The 16416-nt window shown below is 39.9% G+C and overlaps 1 protein-coding gene across 1 annotated transcript in view; it reads left to right on the top strand.

Annotated features, from left to right (window-relative positions):
* LOC115796257 (sodium channel protein type 4 subunit alpha B-like) overlaps window positions 1-16416 on the top strand; it is a 42608-nt gene that overhangs the window by 11279 nt on the left and 14913 nt on the right. Inside the window, exons 5-16 of the mRNA XM_030752577.1 lie at window positions 1908-2036; window positions 2839-2930; window positions 3071-3313; window positions 3435-3498; window positions 8863-9004; window positions 9633-9830; window positions 9921-10109; window positions 10191-10562; window positions 10705-10852; window positions 11515-11753; window positions 12500-12673; window positions 13135-13491. Coding sequence (XP_030608437.1) covers window positions 1908-2036; window positions 2839-2930; window positions 3071-3313; window positions 3435-3498; window positions 8863-9004; window positions 9633-9830; window positions 9921-10109; window positions 10191-10562; window positions 10705-10852; window positions 11515-11753; window positions 12500-12673; window positions 13135-13491 — 2347 coding nt within the window. The remainder of the gene's footprint in view (window positions 1-1907; window positions 2037-2838; window positions 2931-3070; window positions 3314-3434; window positions 3499-8862; window positions 9005-9632; window positions 9831-9920; window positions 10110-10190; window positions 10563-10704; window positions 10853-11514; window positions 11754-12499; window positions 12674-13134; window positions 13492-16416) is intronic.

The following is a 16416-nucleotide window of genomic DNA, read 5'->3' as shown; positions in this document are numbered from 1 at the left end:
TGCATGATGTGCAGTCTGCATTCGCAGATACTTGAATTATTTTAGTTTTTGCAACATTTAAAGTTTGTTTTTAGTAAATGCAGGAAGAAAAGCAGTTTTTTTTTTGCCATAATTTGCAAAGTTTGATGAGAACAAAGATGCCAGTCTTACATATTTATATGTTAAATATGGGGAAACAGACAGAGATGGGCTGTTTCCAGCCTTTGTACCGAGCATAGCTAACTTGCCTCCTCAAAGTAGCTTCATATCTGGAAAGAAAAAAAAATTCATTTCATTATTTATTCAACAAAAACTAAGCAAAACTGCAGAAGCAGCATATGAAAAATTAAACTGCGCAACATGATTCTGTAGCCTGTTGATCCACTTGGTCCTGTATACACTGACTAATCACTTTATTAGGTTTATTAGGTACACCTGTTCAACTTCTCTTTAACACAAATGCATAATCAGGTAATTCAGCCATGTAGACATGTTCAGTTCAATCCAATTATTAGAATGGGGAGGAAAGGTGATTTAAGTGACTTTAAATGTGGCCTGGTTGTTGGTGTCAGACAGGCAGGTCTGAGTGTTTCAGGAACTACTGATCAACTGTGATTTTCCTGCGCAGCCATCTCTGAGGTTTACAAAAAATGGACTGAAAAAGAGAAAATATCCAGTGAGAAATGCCTTGTTGATGTCAGAGGTCAGGGGAGAATTGACAGACTGTTTCACGCTGATAGGAAAGCAACAGAATCTCAGATAACGACTCATTAAGGTATGCAGGAGAGCATCTCTGAATGCACAACACATCAAACCTAGAAGTAGTTGGACTACAGCAACAGAAGACCACACCGGGTGTCACTCTTCTCAGCTAAGAACAGGAAACTGAGACTACAGTTCACAACATTAGCAAAGAAAAAATGTTGCCTGGTCTGATGAGTCTCAATTTAATTCACATGGTAGGGTCAGAATTTGGCATAAACAACATGAAAGCATGGATCCATCCTGCTTTGTATCAGTGGTTCAGGCTTTTGGTGGTGGTATGATCACAGTGTACCCGTCCTCTGATGGCAGCTCCTAGCTGGATAACACACCACGTCACAAAGCTCAAATCATTTTAAATGTGGTGGAACAGAAGAGTCACATTATGGATGCGTAGCTGACAAATCTGCAGCAACTGTGTGACGCTGTCATATCAATATGGATCAAAATCTCAGAGGAATGTTTCCAGCACCTTGTTGAATCTTTGCCACAAAGAATTAAGACAGATCAGAAGGCAAAGGGAAACCTTATAAAGTGGTTAGTGAGTGTATATATGCTATATAAAGACCAGGTGAGTTCTAAACACCAGTCAACAAAGATGGCGGTCAATTCTAGGATTGTACCATCTACAGGTAAACAGCCCGAGTAGCTGCACCATGAGTCATGTGTCCAGTTACACAAAGAAACAGCACAACACTGAAAAAAATGTAAATTGTATTTGTATGATGCTATCACCACACTACACACATCAACCACACTATATGTGGTTTTTCTCGTGTGTTTTCTCATTTCTTGTCATATTTGGTAGTCTATATCCACTCAAGATTTGGAGTTGACTTTGCCCCTTTGCATTATATTTAGTTTCATATTTAGATCTCAGATCCTGGTTAATCTAAAACAAGAACAACTAAAAAGTTCAAAAGTATCAAATAAGTTATGCTTTTTAATTTCTTAAGAATTTGAACGTACATATTATTTAATGCCAGAACAAGATGTGCATGTTCTGTGAAGCTATTTCAGCATGTTATTTTATATCTACCATTGTTATTTTAGTCCAGATACTTTTCAGTGTTGCGATTAATTTAAAGGCTCAAGTTTATTTCAGTGCAACTTTGTCATGAGTGCTAAATGCTCCATTTTCCTCTCCCACTATGAATACTTTCCAGGTATACCTTCACTGCCATTTACACATTCGAGTCAGTAATAAAGATATTAGCGAGAGGGTTCTGTTTAATGCCGTTCACCTTCTTGAGAGATCCATGGAACTGGCTGGACTTCACTGTCATTGTCATGGCGTAAGTACAGAAATCATTTCACCATTGCGCTCATCATCGGTCTCTTCTAAATCACTGAATCAGTGTTTGTATCCTCTTTTGAGGGATAGTTTTTAAGAAAAATGGATTGCAATTAGCAGATAAAAATAAAAGTCGCCTCCCTCCTCAGTAATGTCAGCATGACTGTAGTGCGGCAGTAATCCTCTGCGGTCATTTGAAACACCATCAACAATAAGTCTTTTGCAAAGGTCAAAACATTTGCTTTGTTGCAACAAATCCATCAGTGCCTAATGTGTTTATATAAATATGGTCCAGTCTGCTAATTCAATTTTGGAGCTCTGAAGTGAATCACATGACATGCGTGTGAACGGAGGTGAACCCAGAGAGAATTATCACCTACATGTAGGTCCTGCCCTCAAATTTGCTCTTTTAGTTGACTAACCAGCACCCTCAGCACTTAACCCTATGCAGACTAAGTTGGTGACTAGCTGGTAAACATTAGCAGCTTAACAGAAGGCACAGTGTTGTTTGACAGAGGTTGGTAGAGACCAAAATAGGAGCTAAAAGAAGAGGGATTGGCAGATTAACATTGACCAGCTGAACAGAAATACAGCTCTGTATGAATGCTGGATATGGGTACTCTGTATCAGCTTTGTTTTTACTGCTTGTTACATGTAAAGTCATTGCCACAGTTTATGGGTTTCTACATTACCTCTGCATGGATTTAATTGGACCAAAACAATAACAAAGCCAACTGGAACATGTAATAGTACTTTTCCATGCAAAGACATGATCTCTGTTCACTTATTCCATGAATTTCCAGATATTTGACTGAATTTGTCGACCTTGGAAATGTCTCTGCTTTGAGAACCTTCAGAGTACTGCGCGCACTGAAAACCATCTCGGTTATCCCGGGTAAGAGAACAATCAAGTGAAACCACAGGCCGTTTCTCTATCATTCCTTTCGGTTCTCTCTAATATGTCTAAGTCTTATTCACATTGCTTTCTGTAATGCTGCCATATAAGCAACATATTGTCTCCTGTCCTTCCTGAAGGTCTAAAGACCATCGTTGGTGCCCTGATCCAGTCTGTGAGGAAGCTGGCGGACGTGATGATCCTGACCGTGTTCTGTCTCAGTGTTTTTGCCCTCATTGGCCTGCAGCTTTTCATGGGGCTGCTGCGACAAAAGTGCGTCCGCAGCCTCGCACACTGCATCAACTCCTCGATTAGCCCCAACACATCCTTCATCTGCAACAACAGAACCTGGAGCTCCGCTGAGGACTTCCTCAGCAGTGAAGGTTAGCCAAAAAAAAAAAAAGAGTCTGTTGATGATCAATTACAGTATTTCACGTGTGTACAGTGCTCTTAATACTTTACTATTTACTAAATTGTATACTTAACTTGTTTCCTTGTCCTCAGATAATTTTTACAAAGTTGAAGGAGCAAAGGATGCCTTAATATGTGGATATGGAAGTGATGCAGGGTAAGTAAACATTTGCTTTTTTTAATGCTTCTTAATCTGTTCATCTGGAGGCTGTTACATAATATCATAATGTTTCCATGTATATATAAATAGATGTAGCTTGAACACAAGGCTCACAAGAGGAGGATCCAACAATAGATGATTTCCTTACCTTTAAGCTTCATATTTTCAATCTGTGACTTAAGAGGCATAATGTACAGAGGACTGATCCCACTGGAGGGAGAGGCGTAGACTCAGGGAGACAACATGTGGTGTGATTAATCACCACGGCTCCACTGGAACCCTTCACAGAGAAACATGGAGTTGCCAGCTGGAGAGACAGAGATCTTTGGAGATTTCATCATCTCAAAAGCTCTGACTAGGTTAACAGGAGCAGACTAGAACACTGGGATTGATATTTTGTTATTGTATTCTTTTTTTTCTACTCTGCTGATGATGCCTTGAATTAGTGCTTTTGATGAACCTACTTACTGAGCTAAAATAAGCCAAAACAATGCCAGATATTAGGCTCTATTGTTTTTAATGGTCTCTCTTTTAGATGTGAGTAAATATAGATGTAAATGCACAGTTGATGTGGGCGATGGACTTGGTTTCCAGTCAAAGGCACAGTCTGAAACCATCCAAATATTGCTACTCAGCCTACGCACTGAATAATCCTGTAAATCCAAATGCTTTTGAAACAAGCACAACAGGATGACTCTGCCCATGCCAGGCCCAGTTCAGGGGTTATAGTGAACTAAATACCCATCTGTGTGAATCTGAAATCCTGTAGCTTCAACAAATGGCTTCCATTAGGTGCTCTTGTTAATAATACAAGATAATGGATGATAGCAAATAAAACATGGTGATGATATTAAGCCTTTGCAGGGAAGTTTGATGCAGATATGTTTTCTTTTTTTTCTTTTTCAACAGATGGTTCGATATGAAACCTTTCAAGTTTATGTCATATGTATACATATAGCTTTCTGTGTAAGGATTTTCTTCTTGTTTCAAGGATATTTCTATCATTGGCCTGTCACGTCTTTGGTGTAGTATTAAAAGGCACAACAGGAAACAATGTAGCATATTTACAATGTTTCATATTTCAACATATTTCAACAATTACAAGAAATTGTTGAAAATGGTATTTATTTAAACATAACAAAAACATTATGTAGCAGAAAGAGTGCCAGATTCCTTTTACATGACAAAACACAGAAATGCAAAAAAAAAAAAAAAAGACTTGACCAACTTGAACTTGAACATTCATCTGCTGAAACGTTACCTTCAACCTCTGATTCTGTAGTGCGTCATAATTTCATATGTTGTATGCTTTTAAGCGGCTTTAGCCAAGTAAACCTCATTGTAATAACTGAGAGTGAAGTTACATGTAGTGGGACAAACTGCTGCAAATAGCAAATAAAACATTAGGTCTTTAAACTGTTTACCTATCCATCCTAACCCTATAGGTTTTATGTTATAGCCACAAGTTTTAATTACTAAATGATGATTATTTGTCCAGCAGTTTGTCTAAATGCCCTTGACCCTCAACTAGTCACAGACTAGTTGACTACAAAGTTCAAAAAATTCTAAACTGTGGCGCCATAGTTGCTGAACTCTATCAAACCTAACAGCAGTGTTAAAAATGTATCCAGTTTAATATGTAAATAGGATTTTTGGTCTTTCTCTTAATTGGAACTTTCTGGCAATATCAGCCATCTTGTTTGCAGGCAGGTGTTTTACCTGTTAATCTCCTGTATTAAAAGTAGGAAAAAGAAGAAAATCAACTTTTGGTTAGTCATTGGTGGTCACCTGATTATGTAAGCTCAGTGATGATTTCTTGTCAAAATGTACCTATGGAGTTTTGATGGACATAAATTTGTACCTTTGGCTTTTCTCAAAGAACCAGAAATTATGGAACAATGACTGTTATCATTTCTTAATGTAATACTAATAATAAGACTAAAGAAGAGGGAAGGAGAATAATACTACTGTCAGTCTGGGTGAGCTTACACTCTCACACTGCCATAACCCTTTTTTTTTTAATGCAGACAAGTCAAAGAACAATATAAATGTTAATTTTTTATTCTATATATTTATTTAATATTTAACCTTTTCTCAGCAAAAGGTTCTCAAATTGAAAAAATCCTCCTCAGTGGACTTTTTCCATTAAAGAAAATGTAAGTATATGACTTTTTTGGTACTGGATTACAGTTATATAGCTATTAATGCAGTAATTTAACAAGTTAATAGAAAAAGTACAGCCATTATGGGTGTAGTCACACATTTCTATTGGCAACAGAGTCCAGCCACCCATTAGTTTTTAATCTCCCTTGGTAACCTCTCCTCCAAAAGCACAGGAGCTTAATCTCCCAAGAAGTACAATCTGATTCAGTAATTTGTGTTGAAGTTAGAGCAAAAAGATTTGGAGGGGGAAATGATGTCACTAAACTCCCATAAATAGTGGGTCAGTAAGATCAGACGAGTACTGATATGACCTATCCAGCTGTCCCACCTACAAGCCGCTACGAGTGAACTTCTTTTGTTGCCCATTTTTTGTGTTTTTGCCATTTGTGGATTTCTAAAAGACAACAGTGATCAATACCACCGAGTTTGAACCTACGATAGCATCCTTTCATCCTTTGTTCTCCTTTTTATTTGAACACTGCTGCATCATCACCAAGGATATGCATTTTTGTTGCACTTATTACATTTTATTAAATTCCTTTACAGTTAAACTGCAGTTAAAGCAAGTGTGGCGCAGATTCACGACGTGCTCGACAGGTTAAAGTAACCATAACGTAGCTTGTGGTTTTGCTGGCAGATAACTGAGGCGGCCTCTGAACTTGTGCGACATTTTTAGATGAAACTTTCTGAGGCTGGCTGTGGAGAAGAGCAAGATATTAAGCAGGTCAGGATGGAGGACGTAAAACATAGAGGATGCTTAATCTTTTGAGTGTATTCCAACAAGTAATCCCTGAGTAGATTTCCAAATTAAAGCTTTGGATACGTTATGATGACACACACACACACACACACAATCACACACATGCGCACTAGCACCCATCACGCCTACTGTAGAGTCAAGGCAAGTGCTTATCCCCTCACATCTTAAAACCACTATGCATTAAGGATTATGGCTGATAGTATTGAAAGTTTCAACTTTTGCCCTAAGCTGAAGTGATGTGGGCAGCAAACCCACCACCTTAGCCCCACCCGGGGAAAATTATTGCCATTGACAGATGCTCCTCTGTTACACAAACAGCAGGAAATTGATGTTATGCTCTTAAAGATAATACTTTTAAAAAATAAAAACTGTAAACATGTAGCAAAGAGCTTTAGTGGAGTGCTGACACACCCCTGTGTTACTTGCATAAAATAACTTGCGAAATCATTAATTGTTCATATTTAATCTTCTTTTAAATACATGCCATCACTTCATATATATTTGGTTGCATGTTTCCTATCATTACAGGAAGCCACAGGTTTCCATTCATTTCTATATTTATATTTTTTAACACAGTTTTCCTTTTCCAGTTTCCTCAGTGTGCATGCAGGATGCAACTATATGTAGGTACTGGCTATGCTGATCATATTTTGGATGGAAATGACAAGATCGGGTTTGCCCTCATGCAGAGATACATGTTCAGGACACAGGCGCCAAGAGCATAAAACACTACGGTGACATTTTTTTGTGGAGCATCACTTGACATCGAGGAGAAGAGCTTAACACACATGCTACATCAGGCATGTTCATCCCATTCTGTGATCTAATTTCACATGGAGCTCTGTATATCCCCTGCCCTGTCAGCTCTCCAGATAAGGAAACGCACAGTTTCTGCTCCAGGGCAGCTAGCCACTGTGTTGAACTGCAACTTTGCAACAAGTCAGTTCATCATATTTCTTCCCTCCTGCGTATTCCACAGCTGAGTGGTATTATTGCAAAGCAGAAGCGTTCAGGAACCACAGCAACCCAGCCATGAAGTGGCAGACGTTGTAAAGTAATAGAGTGGGTTTGTCAGGTGCATAATTCAGTTCAGTTCAGTTGAATTTTATTTATATAGCGCCACATCACAACAAACAGTCACAAGGTATTGTGGGTAAACACCCTACAATAATACAGAGAAAACCCAACAGTCAAAACGACCCCCTATGAGCAGCACTTGGTGACAGTGGGAAGGAAAAACTCCCTTTTATAGTGAGTAAAAGTTGCCGACACTCTGCTGACTCAGTGACTGCAGAGCTCCAAACAGAAGCCACAGAAAGTCAGTGGCATAGAGCAACTCCAAGCGAATAAAGGGGGGGATAAAATGCTGGTTATGTGAAGTGAGCGAGTCCTGGGATAAACTTTTCAGTTGGCATTAGACTCAGAGTCATGAAGACATCCCAGTCTCGATAAACACGCGCTCCAAAGCCTCCTTAAGCTGATAAATTTGACCAACTTAACAAAGACTAAAACTAAAGACATTTTCCTCCTTATATTTATTTTAGCTGGTTTTGTACATTTTAGTTTTAAAAGTCAAGGTTTTATTTTTCTTTCACTAAAGTGAAGAAGAGGGATTGACTTTCCAAATTAACAAGATTTGTTGAGAAATTAAGTCAATGAAATCCTTCTTTTTTTGGGGCAGAAAGATTTTTTTTTTTTTTTTTAGTTTTGCTCAACAACAACGACATACATAAAATAAACTAAATGTTTTGTCACATTGATTAAGAGATGTGAACAGATTACTTAGATGAATGACGCAGCAGCACGACGGCCTGACAGGAAGATGTCGCTGGCCTCACACAGCATCCTCTGTCCTCACTGCTGGATATTAGTGAGCATTCCTGCTTAGCTGGCGGGTGGGTGAGATCCACAGCTGTTCTCACAGCACTGCTCTTCCGCCCAGCTGTTTGCCAGCCATTATGAAATTATTCCGCACTCTGATTGACATGGCAGTCCAGCTTGTTCTCAGCGGCCGGACTTAAATATTTGCTGTAATGCCACTATGCTGACAATAAAGATCAGAGACGCTGGAATCAACCTGATTTTTTTAGTTATTTTTTTTTTCCAGCTGCAATTTGATATCCATCTGGCTAATCCCCTTTGCTCCAGTGCAGTTTAGTGCTCCTGTCTGAAACATATTTCAAGTGCCCTCTTTGTTGAAATAGTGGTGATGATAGTATGTACTTATTGACTCATCTGCCTCTTTTCTCTATGGAGTCAAAGGCCGCAGGGCCACATGTAGATACTCTGAATGTTTTTAACTCTAGTAAAGCAGCGCGCACACCGGAAAATCTATATCTGTGCACAGCTGCTTTTGATTTCACTGTGCTCACTCTTTGTTTATCAGGCCTGGTCTCTAATCATTTCTCTTCTGCCTCTCAATTGTTTGTACATTACAGGAAGTGTCCAGAGGGATTTGACTGCCTAAAAATAGGGAGGAATCCAAACTATGGCTACACCAGCTTTGATACTTTCGGCTGGGCCTTTCTGGCACTTTTCCGTCTCATGACACAGGACTACTGGGAAAAACTGTTTCACCAGGTGCAATTTTTGAATTTCAGTGTTTCCTCTAGCAGCTTCCTGGAGTGATAACCTTCAAAAAAAGTTTCTCTTGTGGGATTTGGTTCACAAATACAGTTTAGAATAATTTAGAATAATTTAACTGAATCAAATATTGATTTAGTGGACAAGCATATGAACTTTCCAGTGACATTCACAATGAATCAGTAACTGGGGAACATAGTGGAGCCTTTGGAGAGAGAGCGATGCAGCTAACATACCTAAATATTAGATTTCACTTCATGAAGTAGCCAGAAACTTAAATATAAATGAAGGCTAGACGTCTTGAGAGACCAGCACAGCCATGGCTGTGTTGTAGGTTTCTCATTCATTTTGGTCGTTTAAAGCAAGGCGGATGAAACGGTGCCATGCAAAATGTGTTGGCATGAAACACAAAATGTTCATTAGTTAATCATACCCTAACATACCAAATAAGGAATTCAGATGAAGAGGGTAAAACTGTGAATTGTTCCCCTTTAATTATCCAACTGTGTGCTGCTTTCTGTGCTGAACTGAGCTGTTTAGCTTTGATAGATAGCTAGCCAGTGTTGAACTAATAACTCCGGTGAAGCGGAGGTTTTATTGACTTCACTGACTTTGATGCCCTCAGACTCTGCGCTCAGCTGGGAAGACCTACATGGTCTTCTTTGTGCTAGTGATCTTCCTGGGCTCTTTCTACCTGGTCAACCTTATCCTGGCAGTAGTGGCCATGGCCTATGAGGAGCAGAATCAGGCAACCATCGCTGAGGCCTGGCAGAAAGAGCGGGAGTTTCAGATGGCCATGGAACAGCTTAGAAGAGAGCAAAGAGTGAGTGCAGTGTATTGTTGTATTTTGTGTGCTTTCAGCTAAACAGAGACAAAACACTAACTCTGTCACATATTTTCTTTCTGTTTGAAGTTGGCAGCAAGAAGACAAGTACAGGAGACAGACTCAGCGCTGTCACCAGAGCTGTCTCCGTTCTGTATGAAGTATACAGGAAGTATACGAAGAAGCAGCAGCAGAAGAAGAAGATCTCACAGGACGCTGTCAGAGGAAACTGCAGAAGAAGCTGCAGAGCAGAAGATGGAGCCCCTGGAAGAAGTAATGGTACATGACTTAAACAAGTACACTGTCAAGTTGTTAATGGTTGGAACCATAGACGCTAATGTGTTCTCTGTATTTTTGTAGCCTCCCCCGTCTCCCCTGCCAGCCCACCCCCTGCTGGCCACGCTCTCCTCTCACCCTCTCAGCACCAGGAGAGGAAGCCAGAACAGCATCTTCAGCTCCTTCCGGGTTCGCAACAACTCAGAGGCTGACTTCGGGGACGATGAGTACAGCATTCATGGAGACACCTTCAGGAGTCGCACCAGTTCCACAGCGACACACTGGAAGAGGAGAACGGGCAGTGTGAGGAGCCACTGCTCCCAAATCTTCACCCCCAGCCTCAATGTCAACGGTCGGCTGAACGTCTCCCTCGACCATAACGGAGTCACGACCATGGGTCTGCTCACCCCTATGTCCATGCCAGCTCACAGCATGGAGAGAGTCAGGGAAGACACAGTGAGTGATGAGACTGTCCTGAAAATGTCAAATATATCATGTAATATTTTATAAAAAAAAAAAAAATCTACTTTGATCTTAAAGAACAACCTTCCAAATGAAAAAGACAATAAAGCCTTGTATTTGTATATTTTCTCTTTAGGTATTTTCTGTTTGTCAGAAGCCCTGCAGTGCAGAGGACACAGTTCCTAGGCCTCTCCTGCAGCCTTCCCCAACAGTGACAGATCCGTCTCCATTGCGCAGGAAAAGAGGCCTGAGCTCTGTCAGCTTTTATAGTGATGCCATGGACGGTGCGTACATTTCACTGTCAAATGAAGTGTCCTGAAATTACATTGTATTTTGGGGACTTATTGGTTTTCTTACCAAGAGTTGTAAGTGGGGAAATATGCCACTCTCATATCTGTTCATTATATATAACCTTAATCAGCATAGCAAAAGGGTTGGAAATTGCTGGCCTGGTCCTGTCCGAAGTTAACAGCATCTCTAAAGGCTTAGGGCCCTCCAGCCAGTAGGTGACTCCCCAGGGTTGGCAAACTTTGAACTACAGCAGTGGCAATGTGCAAATGAGCAGTGACAGTAGAAGAGACCTGACCTTCCTAAGGGGGCTTTACCTGACTCCACTCACTCCTGCTGCAAGTGAAGTTTATGATTCTTTTTATGCAAACCTAATGACAAAAATGAAATTGAAGAGGAGTTATTGTCCTGGGAGTGAAAAAGGAGAAAGAGGAGACAAAAGCAAGACCAGGGAGGAGTGGAGCAAGTAATAATGACTACATATAATACTGAATTACTAAACACTGCTAGTTTGGCCTTAACTGGGAGAGAGATACCTGGATAATGCAACTTCAGCTAGCATCACGTTATTTCTTTTGTTTGTTTGAGATTTAACATCAGTTAACTTGGCTGTGAGCTGCAAATATAAATAGAATATTTCATTGTGGTATCTCTGCAGAATTGGAGGAATCAAGGCAGAAGTGCCATCCCTGCTGGTACACATTTGCCAAGAAGTACCTGATATGGGACTGCTACCCCTGGTGGCTGAAGCTGAAGGAGTATGTGAAGTTAATGGTGATGGATCCTTTCCTGGATCTCGGTATCACCATATGCATTGTGCTGAACACCCTCTTCATGGCACTCGAGCACTACCCCATGACCGAGGAGTTCAACACCATGCTCTCAGTGGGCAATCTGGTAAGAAGGTTTTAATGATAACAGAGGGACATTTCCAGCTTTTAACGCACTTTCTATAAGTACTGTTGGGTGCTAGATAAGCAGGGGAGAGTACAGAGAATAGAGAAGAGAGGGAATCAAATTGGCCGGTATTCAGATAATCTGTTTCTGTATCAGACAGGTTGCTTTTTAAAGCAGGTTAGGCAGTGCAGGACAGGAGGTCAAATACAGTGATGTTGATCCTCTGTCAAAGATTCTGATTTAGACTATTTGTGATTATCCTTGGTAAGAGGGAGTATTTTTAGCAAGAGGTGGAACTGATTCCTCTTTTGAAATCTCCCTCTGGTGGTGAATTTTAGACTCTGGCAGTGTCACCAGTGTCTGGAAATGTGGTAATATTTACTCATTTATTCACTAGATGCTTTTGTCTGAAATCTCACAAACCTTAAAATATGTTTGAGATTTGGTAGAGGAGAAAGGACTTTTTGGTCCAGATACACCAATGATTTAAATGTTTTTTTTTTAAACTGAGTTAAAATATTTTTTTTTCTATGAATAAATGCATTATTTTGAAGACAGTTGTGAGAGTGTGAAATTGTTTATTTGTGTCCAGCAAAAGAGGAACAGCTCTAAAAGACAGTAAATGCTTCAGAGCTGGAGGAGTTATGTATTAATGTGTAAGAAATGAATTGTAGCTACACAATATTCCTGTTAAAGAGATTGTTACGGTAGATTTTTCATCTCAAACTGTCTTTTTTTTTTTTTAGGTGTTCACAGGTATCTTTACAGCTGAGATGGTTCTAAAGCTGACTGCCTTGGACCCGTATTACTACTTCCAACAGGGCTGGAACATCTTTGACGGCATCATTGTTTGCCTCAGTTTAATGGAGCTGGGCCTCTCCAATGTGGAGGGACTATCTGTCCTGCGATCTTTCAGACTGGTAAGAAAAGCCTTGTTCATACAACTCTTTCAGCTCTCTGCTGTACGTTGAAGAAAATTTTCACCATTTTATTTTCCACTGATGAACTCCTGATCAACAGGAGAGCAGTTTCAGCTGCTTCCAATGGCAAACAGGCAGCTGATGACCTAAAGGTCCTCATATGGGTGAAGTTTAAAAAACTAATAATTAATTAACATCTCTAAACAAGCTAAAGAATAAAAATATGGACCTGGAAATGAGCATAAAATGTCCATTTTAACCAGTAATGATACCACATGTCAGAGTTGTGCACTGATTGAAATCAGTCCTAAAATTCAGACTTTACACCACTTGCATCTAAAACTACAAAGATGTCTTAAAGATTCTATTCTTAAGTCTATTTAAGTTTTCATAGTGTGATAGTCAGTCTCTTGTAAAGATGCAGCATCATTTGTATTCTTCACATTTCTCTTATCCCAAAGTTACGAGTCTTCAAGCTGGCCAAATCCTGGCCTACTCTCAACACTCTCATCAAGATCATCGGCAACTCAGTGGGCGCCCTGGGAAACCTGACGCTGGTGTTGGCCATCATTGTCTTCATCTTCGCTGTGGTGGGCATGCAGCTCTTCGGCAAGAACTATCAGGACTGTGTCTGTAAGATCTCCTTTGACTGTCAGATGCCTCGTTGGCACATGAAGGACTTCTTCCACTCCTTCCTGATTGTGTTCAGGGTGTTGTGCGGCGAGTGGATCGAGACCATGTGGGACTGTATGGAAGTTGCTGGCCAGCCCCTCTGCATCCTGGTGTTTATGTTGGTCATGGTCATAGGGAACCTGGTGGTAAGTTCTTATGACTTAGTGTCTAAAACTCTAACTTTAAGGTTATGTTGGGTGAAATTCTGTATTTTTTGTATCAGCAAATCTCACAAAAAAACTAAAACCAACAAGAGTTTCTATTGAAAAGTGTCTGTGTGGCCTTTGCCCTGTTCTCTGTGCGACAGTTTAAAAAGTTTAAAAAACAACCTGTAGACAGGAAAAAGCTCAGAGAAAAGGTAAAAATTTAAATTTAATCAGCATTATCACCTTAAATATATACACGTCTGCTACCTATGATGTAACCCAACATTGAAAACACACATCACCACCTGCTCCACATAGTGCATTAGCACAGCCCCTCAAGCTAACCACTTTAGCCTGGACTAAACTGTCCAGTTTATCATGCAGCCTTTGAATAACAAAATTATTATACTTCAAATTGTTTTGCAAGACATTTCACAAAAACACATTCAGCACATCATGCATGATATTGAAATCCAATATCCAAAAACCCTCAAAAATTTAGTGGGATTTTACAAGTAGGCAAAATTACCAGTTTATCAGATGTCACTTGCTGAGGAGTTACCTTTGAAAAAAAAAAACTTACCTTCCTCTCCTGTCTTTCTTACATCTCTGAGAGTGTCACATGCTTTTTTTCTCTCCCTGAGTAATACAGCAGTTGTACATTTAGCTACTGAGACACAATGTGTTACAAACTGCATTGTGAGCTGTTTGAAAAGATGAGTTTTAATTTTCCTGCCACTTTAAAGAGTGAATCTGTTTATGTTGGCTGCCCTTTGGTAGTGCTAGGTACATGGTGAAGTACCACAAACACAACTTTACCATCTGCACCATGAACGCATCACAGGAACGAAAAGGAAAAAAGGATGTGTCAAAGGTGTAGACGGGTCAGAGGATATCAATATTTTCTTATTGCTGTAGTGACCTGTCCAGGGTGTACCCCACCTCTCGCCCTGTGGTAGCTGGATAGACTCCAGCCCCCCTGCGACCCTGGATTGGATAAGCAGAAGAGAATGGATGGATGGATAATGTCTCCATGCCGTCAGCTGGAAACAATGACAAGCTGCAGCAAATAAAAAATTAACTCTTTTTACAGTATTATGTATTAACCGGCTTATCAGATTAACAGGTCAACTTTAACTCCTGTTTGATCGTCACCGGCGATCTCTAAAAAGGAAATCATAGCCACCTGACTTAGACACCAGTCTGATCAGCCTCAGGTCAAAAGTGCAATCAACATGGTTTTTCATCATAAATTACCGCAGGGTCAGAATTTCAGCGTGGAATTTACTGTCACATCATCATGCCATTGTCCCATCCTGTGGTAGCAGGAGGTTTTTGACCACACCTACATTATCATCCCTCACCACCCACTGAGATTTGGCTCCATGTGACTTCATCGTCTTCCCCAAAATTTAATTTAGGTTGAAAGTTTGCTTTTATTTTTAACAAATATGAGTGCAGGTGGTCAGACCAAAGTAAAATTAGAAACCGTGCCGGAATTGGAGCAGCACTTCCCCAGGAAGGGGAGATTGGAATTTAATTCAGTTTTTTATTTTAATTTGTGGAATTACAAAACTTTTTGATCACACCTCAGATGTTTAAATCAGCAGCTGAAGTAATCTGAAAACAGGTAGTTCATGGAAAAGTCTTAAAAACTATTTAAATCCCAAATATCAGGTATATATTTGAGAAAGCATTAAAAGGGCAACTTTGCCAGTGTTTTATTCCTTGATAAAAAAAAAAAAAGGTGTGTTTTCAGTGCTCTTCTGTCTGTCTGATGGTTTGTCAGCAAGATTATGTAAAAACTATAAAGCATAAAAGGTGGTGGAGCATGGACAAAGACAGGTCCCATTAAATTTTGGTGTGAATCTGGATTACTTTCTTTAAACTTACAAAATAGGTCATTGGCCTTTAGCGGAAGAAGTGCTTTTGGTGTTCTAAAACACTGGCAAAGTTGCCCTTTTAATAGTATACGATGACTAAGTGAGATCCAGTAGCACTTCAATGCTACCAAATCCACATGGTGATGTCACAAGTAATCTGGGATTACGTGGCACTAGGGAGGACTGCTGATTGTGTATTATGTGAATGGAACATCCTTGAAGTTAATTATAATCAAATTTGTAAGCTTTATCTGTAAATGAGTACCTTTCAGCATTGCACTGAAAGTGTGGCAGTAATTTCAGATTAGCCTTAGCAGACTTGGTAGCAAGTCTGGCTAATAAAATATAGATTTATGAGATTTGCAAATCATTGCATTCTGTTTTCATTCACATTTTACTCAGTGTCCCAACTTTTTTGCTGTTGGGAGTGTAACTTTGCAATACATAAACCATCTGTTCTTTGTGCTACATCATATATCTATGTATTAGCTGCACATGTTGCCGTGCAAACTGAAGCCACAAGAGACAAACTCAGTGCTGGTGCAGCTTTACTGCCTTTTTATCCACTGCTAATGAGCTAAGCCTTACGGGTGAAATTGGGGCCTAAGTGCTGTACAAACACTGCAGAGGGTTCACCCTGTTTTAGCACCAGCTTTTGAATTTTGCACAGTTTGTATATCAACACATGCAGCTATTTTCTAAAAAGGAAAAGAAAAAAAAAAGGTTAATCCAGCTGTAATTGTATCCAACCGCTGCTGCTCTGTGCAGTAGTGGTTGGATACATGCATTCACTGGTCCACCCATATGATGAACTGTTGTCCAGCTGTTTACTGCGAACTAAGGTTAATGAGAATGGATAAAAATACCCCGGAAGGAAAAGCACACGTCATCCACAGGATGCATTCATTGGCAGTGTCATTTTGTTTTAAATCCAGTGTCATTCCAGAGCTGATGCTTAACATAGCAAACTTCTTGTTATTCAGTATAACAGCGTTTCATCCAAGTAAAAATCTAGTTTTAATGTCATTAGCTTGTTCACTTG

Source organism: Archocentrus centrarchus, chromosome 17 (assembly GCF_007364275.1).
Source record: "Archocentrus centrarchus isolate MPI-CPG fArcCen1 chromosome 17, fArcCen1, whole genome shotgun sequence".
Taxonomy (NCBI): domain Eukaryota; kingdom Metazoa; phylum Chordata; class Actinopteri; order Cichliformes; family Cichlidae; genus Archocentrus; species Archocentrus centrarchus.
Note: the sequence above shows the minus strand (reverse complement) of the source record. Positions and strands in the feature narration are given on the sequence as shown.